This window comes from Poecilia formosa, unplaced genomic scaffold, assembly GCF_000485575.1.
Source record: "Poecilia formosa unplaced genomic scaffold, Poecilia_formosa-5.1.2 Scaffold761, whole genome shotgun sequence".
Classification (NCBI taxonomy): Eukaryota; Metazoa; Chordata; class Actinopteri; order Cyprinodontiformes; family Poeciliidae; genus Poecilia; species Poecilia formosa.
Window position 1 is genome coordinate 99,221 of NW_006800700.1, and position 16,727 is coordinate 115,947.

At 48.0% G+C, this 16,727-nt stretch overlaps 2 protein-coding genes and 1 long non-coding RNA gene across 5 annotated transcripts in view; 2 read left to right on the top strand and 1 right to left on the bottom strand.

Annotated features, from left to right (window-relative positions):
• The window catches only part of LOC103131439 (atrial natriuretic peptide receptor 1-like), a 30,158-nt gene extending 23,576 nt beyond the window's left edge, over positions 1-6,582 (top strand). For 2 of the 3 annotated variants that reach the window (XM_016666636.1, XM_016666635.1), the window contains 16 exons: positions 1,363-1,454; positions 1,521-1,656; positions 1,896-1,980; positions 2,457-2,736; positions 2,840-2,917; positions 3,024-3,128; positions 3,191-3,262; positions 3,333-3,495; positions 3,602-3,757; positions 3,835-4,030; positions 4,350-4,496; positions 4,583-4,706; positions 5,025-5,093; positions 5,312-5,486; positions 5,618-5,716; positions 5,855-6,582. In XM_016666636.1, the coding sequence (XP_016522122.1) occupies positions 1,363-1,454; positions 1,521-1,656; positions 1,896-1,980; positions 2,457-2,736; positions 2,840-2,917; positions 3,024-3,128; positions 3,191-3,262; positions 3,333-3,495; positions 3,602-3,757; positions 3,835-4,030; positions 4,350-4,496; positions 4,583-4,706; positions 5,025-5,093; positions 5,312-5,486; positions 5,618-5,716; positions 5,855-6,000 (2,123 nt within the window). In that variant the 3' untranslated portion in view covers positions 6,001-6,582. The remainder of the gene's footprint in view (positions 1-1,362; positions 1,455-1,520; positions 1,657-1,895; positions 1,981-2,456; positions 2,737-2,839; positions 2,918-3,023; positions 3,129-3,190; positions 3,263-3,332; positions 3,496-3,601; positions 3,758-3,834; positions 4,031-4,349; positions 4,497-4,582; positions 4,707-5,024; positions 5,094-5,311; positions 5,487-5,617; positions 5,717-5,854) is intronic. The other variant, XM_007543085.2, reaches the window with a different exon arrangement.
• A 373-nt stretch (positions 6,583-6,955) lies between these two features.
• Positions 6,956-16,727, bottom strand: part of dek (DEK proto-oncogene) — a 34,906-nt gene continuing 25,134 nt past the window's right edge. The window contains exons 3-13 of the mRNA XM_016666641.1: positions 9,836-10,026; positions 9,652-9,750; positions 9,471-9,580; positions 8,958-9,052; positions 8,756-8,885; positions 8,363-8,641; positions 8,190-8,297; positions 8,039-8,114; positions 7,807-7,949; positions 7,664-7,732; positions 6,956-7,152 (exon numbers count right to left, since the gene is read on the bottom strand). Of these exons, the coding sequence (XP_016522127.1) occupies positions 7,141-7,152; positions 7,664-7,732; positions 7,807-7,949; positions 8,039-8,114; positions 8,190-8,297; positions 8,363-8,641; positions 8,756-8,885; positions 8,958-9,052; positions 9,471-9,580; positions 9,652-9,750; positions 9,836-9,929 (1,215 nt within the window). The 5' untranslated portion in view covers positions 9,930-10,026 and the 3' untranslated portion in view covers positions 6,956-7,140. The remainder of the gene's footprint in view (positions 7,153-7,663; positions 7,733-7,806; positions 7,950-8,038; positions 8,115-8,189; positions 8,298-8,362; positions 8,642-8,755; positions 8,886-8,957; positions 9,053-9,470; positions 9,581-9,651; positions 9,751-9,835; positions 10,027-16,727) is intronic.
• Positions 7,175-16,727, top strand: part of LOC107834774 (uncharacterized) — a 17,003-nt gene continuing 7,450 nt past the window's right edge. Inside the window, exon 1 of the long non-coding RNA XR_001660601.1 lies at positions 7,175-7,313. This is a non-coding gene — a long non-coding RNA (uncharacterized LOC107834774). The remainder of the gene's footprint in view (positions 7,314-16,727) is intronic.

The following is a 16,727-nucleotide window of genomic DNA, read 5'->3' on the forward strand; positions in this document are numbered from 1 at the left end:
CTGTTATGTTTTTTTTTTAACAATCAAAAAGAAACAGCCCTCTCCCACTTGATATTTGCCTTGTTTCACATCAAGTCAATATGGAATCAGATCCCATTTTCAGCTCAGGTCGGGTGTAGATGGATGCTTGTTTACTCATGTTTATATGACCTGATGGTTCTGGACGGTTCTGGGCCTTGTGTACTGACCCACAGTTTCTCCTTGTAGGAAAGTCAGGTATTCTGGTTCTGACTCGGCCCGGAATAAATTGAATGTTAGGAAAAAATCCCGGCTGCCTGGAAGCACAGAATAAATGGGTCCGGAAGGTTCTGTCCAGAACCCGATGATTCTGACCGCTTGGCCTCTGCAGCAGGAGGGAGACCAGTTCAGCATGAACAGTGATCCTGGTCCAGAACCAATCCAGGATGTTTTCAGTCTCAATGTGTTTTATCTCCTGGTAAAATAAAGGCTAATAAATCCTGCTGAGCCATATGACCCAACCGGTCCTCTTGTTGCCATGGCAACCTGCAGTCCATCAGAACCTGGGTCCATCAGAAAGAAAAGGGACGACTCTTTTCTTTTTTTGTTATTAAAGTTTTTATTATTTCAGAACATATATATGCATAACCCCTCCCAGTCCTCTCCACACCCTCACAAAACAAAAAATACAAATAAAACAAAGCAATACAACCAGGTCAGCGCATATCAAATCAATAAACGTTTCACAGAAGATTGGCATATACAAATATCCTTGATGCTAGCAGAAACAACCACAGTAAACAGAAGTAGTCACTCATCAGTATTTTCCAAAACAGCAGTTCAAAGGAGTTTACAGGAGAGGAAACAGTTCCAGGATTCTTGAAGTTTTCTATGTCATTATTTAGCTTGGCCAGCATTTGTTGACAATTCATTCCACATTAATTCCAACTAGCGACGACTCCTTTCTGAACCGAGCTGCAGCAGAATTCACCAGAAACAATCTGGAGGTTCTTCCTTCAGAACCAGAACCAGAACCTATTAACAGCTCTGTAAAGACATTGTTATTATTCTGATTATTCCAGCCGGGTCCAGTTTATCGGCCCGGAACATTTCAGCATGTCTGTGGCAGAGCAGAGAGCAGTAATGACCCGTTTGGATCCAGACCAGATTAATCGATGATCCAGGCATTAATAATCTACTGTGGATTTAAAGGATCTCAGGGTTTTGGCTGTTTTTCAGTTTTCTGGAAGTTTGTTCTAGATCTGTGGTGCATAGAAGCTGACTGCTGCTTCTCCATGTTTGGTTCTGGTTCTGGATGCAGAGCAGAACCAAGCAACCCTTGTGGTCCGGTTGAGTTGGACCTGTCGGTTCTAGAACCTGACCTGCGGTTCTGTCCGTCCCCAGGTGTGGCAGGTCCGGTCCAGTTGGACGTGAACGGGGACCGGGAGATGGACTATGCTCTGTGGGACTGGGACTCCAACCGCAGCGCCTACTGGGTACAGAACCAGAACCCTTCAGAACCACACTCTTTCCAGCTCTGACCAGGTTCTGTTCCCCTGCAGGTGGTTCTGACCTACAGCAGCTCTGAGCAGGATCTGACCAAGGTACCCGGGTCGGCCCGGTTCTGGCTGGGCGGAACCAGGCCTCTGGACGTTCCCTTCTGCGGCCTGAAGAACGACAACCCAAAGTGCCTCACAAGTCAGTGGACTGGACCGAACCTGGGTCCAAACATGGGCCAAAACCGGGTCTGAACAGGGCCGAACCAGGTCCAAAAGCAACCAGAACAGAACTCACTGACCCGGATCCCACCGGTCCAATGTCTGGTTCTGTCAGAACCAGAGGTTCTCCAGACCTGAGTTCTGACCCGGGACCTGGTTCTGGTCCGTTTGGGACGGTCTGCATCAGAACCTGAACCGGGAATGTGTTTCACCCCGCAGGAACCATCACTGTCCACCAGATGGCATCCATCCTGGTCTGCTTCCTCATCACCATGACGACCGCTGTCGCCATCTTCATCTACAGGTCAGAGGTCACCTTCACTGACCAGAACCAGAACCAGAATCGGATTGTTTCCGTGTTCAAAACTAGAACTGCTTAAACTGGTTTCAAACTGGTCCTTAAACCCCCAGTTCATCGGTGGTTTATGGACATTGTCCAGGTTCTGGTTGATGATGGGTCACAGGATTTATTTGGACCTGTACGGTTCTGGACCAGCTGGACTCTTTGGTTCTGGTCCAGGTTTAACTGTTTTCCAGGTTTTGGATCTTACATGACCCAGTTTGAGTCCAGTCGGGTCAGAATTGGTTCTTGATTTGGACCAGTTCCATTTCGGTCTGGTTCAGGTTTGGTTCTCACTGAACTGATCTGACCTGGCAGTACCCCGGCTCTACCTGGGTTAGCTGATTCAAACTGGTTTCAATCAAGGTTATCTCCAGAACCCTCTGTCATTCTGACCCATGGATCTGACCCGTGGTTCCGACCTGGTTCTGGTTCTGCAGGAGGCTGAGGCTGGAGCGGGAGCTGGTGGCTCAGCTGTGGCGAATCTCATGGGATGATCTGCACATGAGCAGCATGGAGAAGGTTCTGCGGAGCGGCAGCCGGGTCACCCTGTCACTGGTGAGCTCTGGAACCACCGCCGGTCAGCAGAGCAGGAAGTTCCCAGTCATTCCACTTCCTGCTAACGAGAAGCTCTTTGCTCCGCAGAGAGGTTCCAACTACGGATCCTTAATGACCGGAGACGGAAACCTGCAGGTGTTCGCCAAGACCAGCTACTGCAAGGTGAGTCTGGCAAGGTGAGAGGAAGGTGGCCTTCATCATCCTCGTCGTTCCCTCAGCGCTCCTTCGGCGTTCCCTCAGTGTTCCCGTCTGTTCTCTCTCACAGGGGAACATTGTGGCCATCAAATATTCCAACAGGAAGCGGATCGAGCTGAACAGGAAAGTTCTGTTTGAACTCAAACATGTGAGTCTGTCCAGATCATCTGAAGACGTTCTGTATTGGAGCATCAGGCAGTTCTGGTTCTGTTGGACCTCCAGAACCGAACTGACCCAGACGTGTTTCTGTTCAGATGAGGGACGTCCAGAACGAACACCTGACACGGTTCATCGGGGCGTGCATTGACCCGCCGAATATCTGCATTGTCATCGAGTACTGTCCCCGAGGCAGCCTGCAGGTACGCGCACCTTGACGTCCTCCTGTCCCCACATGTCCTCACTTGTCCCCACATGTCCTCAGGACATCCTGGAGAATGACAGCATCACCCTGGACTGGATGTTCAAGTATTCGCTCATCAACGACATTGTGAAGGTGAGCCTCTTCCTGCGCACCGCCCGGTCTCCAGGTGGGACAAACGCTCAGTACCCATCTTCGTCCTCAGGGAATGGTCTTCCTTCACAACAGCGTCATCGTCTCTCACGGTAAACTCAAATCGTCTAACTGCGTCGTGGACAAGCGCTTTGTCCTCAAGATCACCGATTACGGTCTGACCAGTTTCCGATCTGACCCGGACTGCGTCAGTGACACTCACGCCTACTACGCCCGTGAGTTTTCCGACTTCTCCATCGCTACCGATGGCTATAGAAGAGGCACGGGGCAAACTTTGTCAAAATAAAAGACCGAGCTGACCTTTCTCTGGGTTTTGTGCAGAGAAGTTGTGGGTGGCTCCAGAGCTGCTCCGGATGGAATCTCCGCCTCTTCAGGGGACACAGAAAGGGGACGTGTACAGCTTTGGGATCATCCTGCAGGAGGTGGCGCTGCGCCGAGGAGCCTTCTACCTGGAGGGGGCACTGCTGAGTCCCAAAGGTAAACCACAGCGGGTCCACAGGGTCCCACTTCCTTCCGGATTCAGGCGTCTCCTGAGCATCCCGGTGTCCCAGCAGAGATCGTGGACCGGGTGATTTTGGGCGAGTGGCCCTGCCTGCGGCCCACCGTCGACCCGGAGGACCACAGAGAGAGTCCGAGTCCCAACGAGTCCAAACCCGAGCTGGGCCAGCTGATGCAGCGCTGCTGGGCCGAGGAGCCGACTGAGAGACCCGACTTCAACCACATCCGCCTGCTGCTGCGCAAGCACGGCACGTAAGGGCCGAGACACGGGCCGGGTTGTAGGGGGTGAAGTCTCCTAGTTTCCCAGCAATGAGCTCTGACACCAGAGAGCCGAGCTGCTCTGGATCAGAACCTTCTGATACATTCTCACTGGAACCCTGTTTACGTCAATAACAGTAGAAATAAACTGCTGCCCTCTGCTGGTGGCTCTAAGGAAATTAAAAAAGTTGTCTGATAAACATCTACTATCATGAAATTCCCTGTTAAATTAAACAAATGTTTATTAAAGTGGTCGGACAGAGCAGAGTTACAGCTAAACGTTTGGTAAACTCTGACATGTTTCTGCTTCCAGAGAGTCCAGAAACAACATCCTGGACAACCTGCTGTCCCGCATGGAGCAATACGCCAACAACCTGGAGGAGCTGGTGGAGGAACGCACCCAGGCCTACCATGAGGAGAAACGCAAGGCTGAGGCCCTTCTCTACCAGATACTGCCACAGTCAGTACTATAGTACTACTACAGTTATCACTGTAGTAGTACTATAGTCAGTACTGATCCTGTGACCTGGTTGTTGTCATCTGCAGCTCGGTGGCAGAGCAGCTGAAGCGTGGAGAGACAGTTCAAGCTGAAGCCTTTGACTCGGTCACAATCTACTTCAGTGACATCGTTGGTTTCACCGCCCTGTCTGCAGAAAGCTCCCCCATGGAGGTCCACAGCCCCTGGACCTTTTGCTATCTGAAAGCAAAGGCTGCAAACTCTGGGGAACTGTTAGCGTAGCTTACATTAGCTAAGGAAAAATGATGGAAGCAGAGGAAACATTTAGCCTAGTCAAACATAAACATTGTTAGAAAAAGAAAACTATTAGCCTAGCTTAAACACAGGAAGCTGTTAGCCTAGCTTAAACACAGGAAGCAGAGGGAAGCCTTGCAGCTGTAAACAGCTCCCCCTGTCTGCAGCTGAACTATGCCTCCTGTGTTTCTTCCATGTTTAGTCTGAATCTAAACCCTGAGGTCTGTGTTTCTGCAGGTCGTGACTCTCCTCAACGACCTGTACACCTGCTTTGATGCCATCATTGACAACTTTGATGTTTATAAGGTGAAAACAGTTGGCGTTTGGGTCAGAACAGGATGAAGGTAGCTGGGATCAGAATTAGTGGATCTGAACGATTCACCTTTTGATCCGGTTGAAGAGGAAGGAAGTCATTCTGTCAATTTTAATCATGTTAAAATAATTTTCTGCCACATTAAAAAACAAAACTAAAGCAGCAGACTTCCTGTCCCGCTAACAGTGCCGTTGTCCTGCGGCGCCCCCAGGTGGAGACCATCGGTGACGCCTACATGGTGGTCTCTGGGCTGCCGGTGAGAAACGGGAAGCGGCACGGCAGGGAGATCGCCCGCATGGCGCTCGCCCTGCTGGCCGCCGTCCGAACCTTCAGGATCCGCCACCGGCCGGAGCGGCAGCTGGAGCTGAGGATCGGGATTCACAGCGGTGAGGATTTGGACCGGCGTTGGGGACGGACTGAGAATCTGATCCTGGACGGACCGTTGGACTTTCCCACAGGAACCGGAAGACGCTTCTGTTCACGGCCCAGACCGGCTCTGATCCGCCTCTCTCTGCAGGTCCGGTGTGTGCCGGAGTGGTGGGTCTGAAGATGCCACGCTACTGCCTGTTCGGGGACACTGTGAACACGTCTTCACGGATGGAGTCCACCGGGGAAGGTGAGCCACGTCTTCGACACACCTGAGATTGGACTGGAGTGGTACCGTCCCCTGCTGGCCCAACAGAAGGTCCTCCAGGGTGGACCGGAACTGGTACCGACAGCAGGTGTTTACAGCCGTCTGTGTTTGTATCTGCAGCGCTGAAGATTCACGTGTCGTCGGCGACCCGCGACGTCCTGATGGAGTTCAACTGCTTCCAGCTGGAAAGCCGGGGGTCCGTCGACGTCAAGGGGAAGGGAACCATGACCACCTATTGGCTGCTGGGGGAGAGCAGCAGCCAATGAGGATGCAGTGCTGACGGAGGGGGCGGAGGATGGAGGCGGTTTGGTTGCTTCCTGGTTCCGGTCAGATCCAGAACTTCTGGAGAACCGGAGTCGGATGAATGGAGGAGAAACATTCCCAGCACCCGAAGGAGGAAAACGGACCGGGACCTTTTTGCAGAGCCTGATCAGGAATCAACATTTCCCTGACCTGGTTTCTCATTCCAGCAGCACTTAGTCTTCCTGCTCTCCATCAGAACTGACTCTGTTGGTTCTGATGACCCGGAGTTTCATGAAGGTGGAGCTCTCTCCCGCCTCCTGGTGGCCGCACGACAGAAATGACCTGGGGACAGGCAGCCACAGGGGGCAGCACAGGGCTGGGACGGACCGGTTCTGTTCAGGCTTTTAGAACCCATCTGTCTCCATGTAGAACCATCTACAGAACCAGATCAGAACCTGCTTGGCAGTTATCCTTTAAATATTGGATGCATTTCAGACGGGTTCTGATCCAGCAGGTCCGAAAGGTTCCTGCTGCGGTTCCGCCTGTTTCAGGAAGTTTAGAATAAATTGTGAAAAAAATAAAAACATGAAGAAAATTTAAAAATAGATCAAATAAATTGTTGTGTTGGATTGCATCGATCCGGTCCTGTTTGGACCTCCATATCCGAGTCATCCGGTCCATCAGATCCGCCACTTAGAGTCTAACCAGGTCACAGGAAGCTGGACTTTCTGCAACCCAGATTTCATCCAATACCTTTTCTGGTTTTTCCACAATCCCAGAGACTGGACCCGAGTCAGAGAACCTGGTTCCCAACAGAACCAGTAGAACCAGGTCAGCGAGGAGGAGCTGCTTCTGATTGAAGGAGGATTTAGATCTGTGGTGGTTCTGTTCTGCATTCAGATCAGCTGTTGTCCTAAACCAGAACCAGAACCAGAACCGGTCCTGCAGGGAGCATTTTGAATCACAGTCCAAACCGGCTTTGTTGAAAAATGTACAAATTTATTGAACATGTTGATGCGGAGGAGCCGTCCTGCAGGGGGCGCTGTGCCTCAGCAACAGATCGACTTCATTACAAACTGAACCAACGTAAAAACCTGCTGACCACATCCCATAATAACATAAAAACAAGGGTGGAGCCTGTTGCCATGGACACCTGGGCGTCTTCATGTGATGAGCTGTGAGGAGACAGAGGACATCATGAGACTCGCTTCCTATCAGGACACAGCAACCCCTGCTGGAGGACTCAAACAGGTCCCAGTCCGGTTCTGGACTCAGTCCGGTTCTGGACCCAGTCCGGTTCTGGACCCAGTCCGGTTCTGGACCCAGTCCAGTTCTGGTGAGGGCTAGGCTATACGGCTGAAAATGTATCGTGATTTAATGGTTTCATGTCAGGTGGATGACGATGCAGAAACGTGAAAGTTACGCTACACATTGTTGCTAAGCAACCAAAGAGTGAGCGAGTTGATGCTATCCAACTAGCTTATGAGAAGTTTAGCAGCCAAAGCCTTTCTTCTGCCTACATCTCTCAGAATGCCATGTGGTTCAGTGAAATTATTAAATATTCTATCAGACATTATCTATCGATACTGATCACCTGTCTATTTATTGTTCTGGACCCAGGGAGAACCAGAACCGGGCTGGACCCGCTGTGGTGAGGATGATGAGGGTGATGAAAGTCAGACTTACGGTCTTGACCGTCTGCTTGATGAAGTCCTTCCTGCTGCTCAGGTCGTGTTCTGGATACGTGTCGAACACCTGCAGCAGAGAGCAGAGGTCATGCGGGGCGGGGCCGGACGGGGTCAGAGGTCATGCGGGGTCAGCGCTCCGACCTTCAGGCAGATCTGCTTCATGGTCATCTCCTCCAGGTCGGCCTCCTTCAGCAGACTCTCCACCGTCTTCCTCAGCTGCTCGTCTGTCGGAGCCTTCTTCACCATCCTGATGAGCGGCTCGTCTTCGTCGGAGCTGTCCTCGGCTGGACCGCGGGGGTCAGAGGTCAATATACGCAGGGGTCAGAACCAGGCCCGGGTCGGACCCGGTTCAGGTTCTGGACCTGCGGCTCACCTGCGTTTGTGTTCTTGCTGCTGCTGCTGCTGTCGGCCTTCTTGGTTTTGGCGGCGGCTACTTTCTTCTTCTTTGGCTGAAACAGAAAGCAGAGTTCTCCATTAGAACCCGGTTCTGGTTCTGGTTCCAGGTTCAGACCTGGGCCTGGTACCTTCTCCTCTGCCTCGCTGGTTCCGTCAGAGCTCTGGCTCCTAGGTCTCTTCTTCGCTGGTATCTGCTGCTTCTTCTTCTTCCCTCTGCTGGACTTGGGCTTGGAGGACTGAAACAACCAGAACCTGTTCAGGGTTCTGCAGGAGGTTTGGGTCAGAACCAAACTGATCTCACCTCATCAGACTCTGATTGGTCAGTCTGCTCTTCCTCTTCCTCCTCCTGTTCTGACCGTTTCTCCTCTCCATCAGAACCTCCGGCCTCCACTGACGCTTCCACCTTCTCGTCATCATCTTCGTCGCTACTGGAGTCCATGACGATGGCTTTGGATTTGCTGCCGGGTTTGGACTTCTTGGTGCCGCTGGCTCTGGGTTTGCTCTTCTTCTTCTTCTTGGCAACCGAGTCGCCGCTGGCCAGCTTCTTCTTGGTCCTCCGCTTCTTCTTCACTGGTGCACGCTGCGGGGGAACGACAGGAGCCGTTAGCAAGGGGTGGAGCCTCAGTAGGAAGGGGCGGGGCTTCTTCGTGGAGGGGGTGGGGGCTCAAGAAGGAGGGGCGGGGCTTCTGATCACCTTTCCGCTGTTCTTTGGGGCGATCAGGAAGACGAGGATCCGATCGATCAGATCCTGGTGGGTTCCTTTCTTCTCCAGGTCCAGAATGGAGCAGACCAGCTTCAGCTTGGTGTTGGTCAGGTTAGAGTTCCTGGGGGAGACAGGTCCATCAGAACCTCCATCAGAACTGCTCCAGGGATCCAGAACCAGCTGAGGAACCCACCTGAGCATCTTGTCTCTCTTCCTGGTGAACTCCTGGCTGTCTGCGGCGAACGGGAAGCCGTTGAACAGCCGCAGATTCTTCTTGACCGAGGCCGACTGAGAAGACACAAAACCGTTACTGACCGGGTTCTGGTAGAACGGAGCAGTTTGCAAACTAATATGGAATGCTTTGTGATCCTGGACCCGGTCCAGCTGGTGGAGAAAGGAGGACATGGAGATGTTTCTGTTCAGCAGAATCAAATCAGGAACCATCAGCTGCTGACCCAGTTCTGTTGCTCAGGCACAAGCTGGAGACCTTCTGGCCTGCTAGCTGGGACGCTAACAGGGATGCTAACAGGGACGCTAACAGGGACGCTAACAGGGATCAGTATTGTTTTATCAACCCAGAGTAGCTGAGTAGAACCGGGTCAAAGAGTTTCTTCAGACCCAGTAGAACCACTGAGGAGTTCTGGTTCTGCTGAACTCGTCTGGATCAGATCTCACCGGGTCTGAGTCCCTCTTCCTGGCTCTTTACCTTCCCGGGTCGGTCGAACAGGATGGCGTGCAGCAGCTTCAGCTCCTCCGCCTTCCTCCTGGTGATCTCGTAGTTGGTCCGAGGAATGTCGCCCAGCTTGTCTCCACTGCCTTAACACATCAGAACCGGCCACCTGTCAACCCGCAGAACAGGTGCAGGGCTGGTTCTGTTCGGGTCTTACCATCTGCCACTTTCAGCTTCTCCCTGGCCTTCGGAGCCTGGAAATCCAGCCGGTCCACTGTCTTTTTGGTCCGCTTCCCTTCAATGATTTCTCCACCGTCTGCAGCAGAATCAGAACTTTCAGAACCTTTAGAGTTCTGGTTCTGGGCACACAGACCCGGTGGGCCGACGGAGAATCCAGATACCTGAGATCTTGGAGGAGCTTCTGGAGGGAACCGCCTCGTCTCTCTGAAAATCGTCCTCCTCAGAGATGGTAGAGCCGTCCATTGCTTTGCTCATGTCTGACGTCTGGACGGCCAATCAGCAGAGGGCAGATGTCTTGGACAGCCAATCAGCAAAGGGCAGATGTCTGGACAGCCAATCAGCAGAGGGCAGACTCAGCTCTCCAATCTCACAGCAGCAATTCAGATTGAAAAGGTTTTTTATGTCTAATGACCTCCTGCACCACAGGGGGCGCCAGAGATTCATCCCACCATGTTTCAGTAAAAGCCTTTTTTCTCACCCTGAAGAAATCATCATAAAAACTCCAGGGCCTCATGTATAATAGAGTGTACAGTTTTCACACTAAAACTTGGCGTACACACAAATTTAGGGGAAAAAAGGGACGTATAAAGCCGTACATACGCTCATACCTGTGCACCAGTGACTTGCGGTCAGGAGAGGCATCATGGGAAAAAAAATGTAATAAGATAATTTATGTTGCTCTTTTCACCCTGTGGTTTCTACTATGAAGTATTCATTTTTCATTTGGCTAAACCAATTAAGGCTGTAACGATTCCTCGAATGATTCGAGTACCTCCATAATTAAAATTCCTCGTGGAAAATTGATCTGCCTCGAAGCTTCGTTAATTTATGTTTTATTAGTTAGCGCACCGTGTTCCGGCCGGGACTTCATTTGCGTTGCGCGGAGCTCCGACTTCCTCCGAGTTGTTACGAAAGCTAAGTGTTATCATCTTGACGTCCAATTTTCAAGTTCGGCCTAGGAGGATTTTATTGATCCATGATAATGCCCAGGTTTTCGAGGTTTTCGGGAACCAATAAACATCCTTGACTGGAGCGATGTTCGGCAGCCTTTCTCCGCTGGGACCTGCTGGTTCAAACCGAACGGCGGGAAGACGCTGAGGAGGATTTATACAGGTGAGCAGACCGACTGAACACAGCGGCCGGCTGAGTAGCTGATGCTTACCGTGTAAATGTAGCTTTACGGACAAACCGCACAATACATTTCATGTCTCAACAAACGGGAGGCGGAAATCATCTGAGTGTGACGAACGAAGGTGTAAAATCCCGTTGCTAACATAAACACAAAAGCTGGGCAAGGCACCATGGGCGTAGGTTTGGGTAGGGACGGTAGGGACATGTCCCGACCAATATTCACGGGATATGAAAAAGTCCCGACCAATTTTTGCCATATTGGCTCAAAGAACGTGGATCTACGATCTTTGATTAGCAGCAACAGGCGGTGCGCGGAACGGAAGCTTCTTAGTTTGACATTTATTATGAGCCTCCGAGACCGTGTCGGAACGGTGCTGTCGGGGGGGAAGGGGGAGTCAGTTGATTCGTCGGACGTTCTTTGATTAGCTGCAAAAGGCGGCGGCTAGCTGGGCACACGCGTCTCCTTCTGAGTCTCCGAGACCATGTCGCCACCAAAAAAGAAAAGGACAGACATTAGAAGTTATTTCGCTACGTCGGCTGTAAGTACAGTGAGTGGACCCATAAGTTAGATATCTATCACGCAACGCATTTGTTGTAAAGTCCGGTGTTTAGTAAGGTCAGCACTGAATGTGAGGTAGAATAGGTCTGTTAATTATGTAATATTTTTTCTTTTTTCTTTTATTATTGATTTCTTCTTATCTGCAATTGTGTTTGCAAGGTCCCCACCAAAACTTAGACCGAACCTACGCCCTTGCAAGGCACACCTGTCAAGCCTCCCGTTTTGGCAGGGAAACTACCGTTTTTTACCCCCCTTTCCCGCAATTCTTTACAATAATTTTTCTGTAAATATCCCGTATTGCTCTCCCCCCGGGTCTTACGTTCGTACCCCGGTCTACCGGTCGTTTCTCCCTCCACATCACGTTCATCTGTCTCCCCCGGACCCACCGTCTGTCTCCTGGCCTATTTCCTACCTCAAACCCCATCTTACATTCTTCGTTCGAAGATGAATACATTACGGAGGCCCCCAGGGGACATGGGGAATTTTTTTTCTTTTGCGTTCCCTCGCAATACTTTTGTAATACATAAACTAAAAGCTGGAGTATTGACATTTTTATAAGCGTATGTGAGCCTGCCTCTTTATTATTAAATTGAATAGAAGTTCAGATTTTTGTATAGATTTTCTTCAGGTTAACTTAGAAAGTGAGCTGTTATTGTTACAGGTTAATTTTCTAAACTACAGAAAAGTAACTGTTAGGGATGCTCAAATATGAAAAATTGGACTGATGTTGATATCCAATAGTAACACTGGTGTTATGCTAGATTTACCAATATTTTATTTTATAATTTTTTTTATCTGATTACTCGATTAATCGTAAGAATAATCGATAGATTACTCGATTACTAAAATATTGGTTTACAACAGCCTTAAAAACAATTTTGATTATTTTTTTTCGCTGAATTTTTGCATTTTCCCATTCAAATGCTCGGAAGCTCAGGCGGTGAGGCAGCAGCGAGCTGAGCCTCACCTGGACTGATCAGCCTCTGGCTAACTGCACTGGCTGCCATTTGATGCTCCTCCTGTCTGTACGTCGCTAAAAAAATGGCTAAAAACATTCAATATATAAACTGGTTTTCCATAATTTAGCTCATGTATATAATGTACAGTGTTTTTGTCACAAACTGTGTGTGTGACGTGTTTTGTGTGAGGAGGAGCGATCAGAAACGGCAGAAAACAGATTGGAGGGGAGGCAGGCAGTTCTCTTGCCTCATGGCAGGGGGCGCTCATGATCCCAGATATTGTGACTCCACAACTGCAGAGTAAGAGACAGCGAGCTAGCCATACAGTAAAGTGCAGCAATATATTTATAGTTTTCTCCTCTCTTCCAACGTCAACATGAATGACCACCCAGACAGCACACGATGTTAAATCAACGTTGAAAAATAGTTAGAATCGTTGATTTTTGGTTGAAGTCGACAAATGATGGTGGATCAACCATCAAACAACCATCCAATCAAACCGTTGAAACTGTGTCATTGAATCAATGTTTTGTGGTTGAAATCTAATGACTGAAATGCTGATGTCTGATCAACATCTGATCAATGTTGAATCAATGTCAGCTGTTTTGCCTCACCCCTTCCCCTCCTCTCCTCCTCATCAGAGCTCTGGGTCAGAGCATTTTTTTACTGATTGGGGGTTCTCACATTTTTAATAACACTGTAGACCACAGGTGTCAAACTCCAGTCCTCGAGGGCCGCTGTCCTGCAACTTTTAGATGTGCCTCTGCTGCACCACACCTGAATAGAATAATTAGGTCATTAGCAGGACTCTGGTGAACTTACCTACACAAGGAGGAGGTAATTAAGCCATTTCATTCCAGCGGTTTTTGTACCTGTGGTACATCTAAAAACTGCAGGACACCGGCCCTCGAGGACTGGAGTTTGACACCCCTGCTGTAGAGGATAGTGAGTGGTGATTCCTTTCTGTACATTTTCTTACTTGTCTGTAAATATTATTACTGACTGTGCATAATGTGTTGACACAAAAACATCTACAACTTACTAAAAGGAGTGGAGCGGTCCACCCCCACCGTTTACATGAGTGGGATGTCCCAACCACACAGCTGCTTCGCTGTTGGCTTGTTGGCAAAAGATGTTAATTCAATGTTGAATTATCATCACAAAGGTTGCATGTTTGGTTGAGGTCAACAACTTACGGTGGATCAACCATCCAACAACCATCCCCCTCTAGCCAATTAACTAACGTTGAAACTGTGTCATTGAATCAATGTTGTTTTGTGGTTGACATCTAATGAATGAAATGCTGATGTCTGATCAATGTTGAATCAATGTCAGCTGTTTTGCCACACCCCTTCCCCTCCTCTCCTCCTCATCAGAGCTCTGGGTCAGAGCATTTTTTTACTGATTGGGGGTTCTCACATTTTTAATAACACTGTAGACCACAGGTGTCAAACTCCAGTCCTCGAGGGCCGCTGTCCTGCAACTTTTAGATGTGCCTCTGCTGCACCACACCTGAATAGAATAATTAGGTCATTAGCAGGACTCTGGTGAACTTACCTACACAAGGAGGAGGTAATTAAGCCATTTCATTCCAGCGGTTTTTGTACCTGTGGTACATCTAAAAACTGCAGGACACCGGCCCTCGAGGACTGGAGTTTGACACCCCTGCTGTAGAGGATAGTGAGTGGTGATTCCTTTCTGTACATTTTTTTACCTGTTAATAAAAATTCTTACTGACTGTTTGTGATATATTGACACGAAAACATCTACAACTTGCTACAAGGAGCGGAGCGGTCCACCCCTACGTTTACATGAGTGGGATAGCCCAACCACACAGCTGCTTTACTGTTGGCTTGTTTGTAAAAAGATGTTAATTCAATGTTGAATTATGATCACAAAGGTTGAATTTATGGTTAAGGTCAACGGCAGAAGCTGGATCAACCATCAAACAACCATTCAATTCTAGCCAATTAACATCCATTGATTGAAATGCCAACATCAATCCAGTGTTGCAGGATTGCAGGGCAGTGTGCCTAAAACTTTCACACTGCCCTGCAAGTTTTAGGCATTCCCCTAATTCAGCACACATGATTTTAATTGACGTCTGATTAACAGGGTTTTGCTGAACTGAAAACACGCAGGTCAGTTTGATTGAGGACAAGGTTTGGGGAAGAACTAGTAATCTAAATGTTCAATCAATGCAAGCTGTTTTTTGCACCCCTCCACCACCACCCGCCACCACAGCACAACCCCTTTTAGGTGAGGGTGAATCACATTTTAACTCAGTGTTTCTCAGCCTTTTTTGGGCCAGCGCCCCCCAGCCTTTATCCAGGTCCCTCACCGCCCCCACCAAAAAATTTGCAGGCTACTTTGCACTGACTATTATTTTTATCATTAATACTATCACTATTGTAGATGTTTTGATTTTTATGCTTGTTTCTGTATTTATCATCAAACATAATTTCCCAGAGAACAAAAAACCATGAGAATAGAAATTATTTTCACAGGTGTTTACAAAAAATGCAATGAACATTCAAGTTAAAATCTGTAGGCCTAACAGCAGCCAATCAGAGTGGAAAAATATTCTTGTTCTTTGCCATTTTCTAGTTGTTAAATGTTCCACAAAATGAGCAGATAAAAGATGAACAACATGCCAGTTTAAACTCTGAACTATTTGCAAACCGACTGAGCTCTGCAGCATTAAAACATGGATAGAACTGTAACTACATTAATCATAGATCTTCTTGTAGGTTTCTGGTGACGCAGATCTGTGCTGCCTTCAGGAGAATGGGACATCAGAGTATCATCCATGAAATTTCACCCACATGGCATTTACTGTGCAAACCAGAGCTTTCAGAGGAAAAACAAAAGTTCCTTTAAATGCCATACAAATATGAGACAGAAACATGGATTATATCTTTATATAGACCTGTCTATTGATTATAGATTAATAGTTTTACTGGACAGAAATTACAAAGAACAAATCTGGTTCTTCATCAAATCTAATTCAAAACATGAATAAGTGATCAGTTCTTTACTGTTATGATCTGTAAGATATATTTATTCTCAGTACTAGATGTGGTCTCAACAAACCCATGACATTTCAACAGTATTATTTTACTTTTTTATCTGGAAATAGTGTGTTTATTCTTGCCATACAGTCTCTGTATTAATTATTGATCGAAAGGTCTTGCCATACCAGTTTATTCTTGCATTTTGTTCTTCATTCATTTCCATTTAGTTTCCTTTGATTAGTATTATCCTCTCTTGGTTTATTGCTATGTCCACTTTAGTTTATTTCCTGTTGCTACATTTATTTTATCATTTATTGTCGCTCATCATCATTAATCTTCACTCATCACCTGCTGCGCCTCCTAATGGTCATGTTTCACATCATGTGTTGATTTTTCACTGTTCAGCGTCAGATTCTCTGTTTTTATGCCATAATTCACATCTAGTTCGTCGCTCCGTTTTATTTCCAGCTTCTCCTGTTTCAGAGTTTTGCGCGTCTTTATTATTTTAACCCCTTAAGGTGCAGGGCGGTCGGGAAGCATATCGATGGGAAAAGGCAGACTGACATAAACCTTTTAAAACAACTGAAACAATTTCTGCAATCTGATTATTGAAATGTAAAAGTGCTGTGTTGTTCTATCACCCCGTTTCACACCGGACCACTTACAGCTCCGGTGTTAACGCTATAAAATGAAGGCTCTCTGTCGTGGTGTCACCATGGAGGAATTTCTTTATTTAAATGGGTTCATTTTTCAGAGGGACACACAGTGAGGTGATTTTAGCTACCAGTAGCAGGAGAACGGAGTTGTGCCAAGAAGCTAACAGAAGCTAACAAACACTGAATAGAACTGCCATCGATACAGTTGCAGCCAAGCATGGTTTAATGTTACACAATGCAGTTTTACCAAGTTGCTCAATGTCTAAACTGGTATTGTTGTCCACTTAAAGTGTAAAGTTTACCTTCGACCAAACGCCCCCAAAAGGCATCCCAGCACCTCCCTTTTGTAAAAATGTCCCCTGCCGTACTCTGAACGCACCCTGGGGGGCGGTACCGCCCACGTTGAGAACCGCTATTTTGACTTAAGCACTATGTGTTGACAACACTGAGTTGTGATTCCGTTCTGTACCCAGATTGCACATGATAGCAATTCAACATTGAATTAACATCTTTTGCCAACAAACCAACAGCAAAGTGGCTGTGTGTTTGGGACATCCCACTCATGTAAATGGCAGGGGTGGACCGCTCCACTCCTAAGAGTAAGTTGTAGATGTTTTTGTGTCAATATATCACACACAAATGACTTTTTATGAAAAAGTAAGAAAATGTACAGCAATGAATCATCACCCACTATCCTCTACAGTGGTTAATTTAAATGTGATAACCCCCGCTCA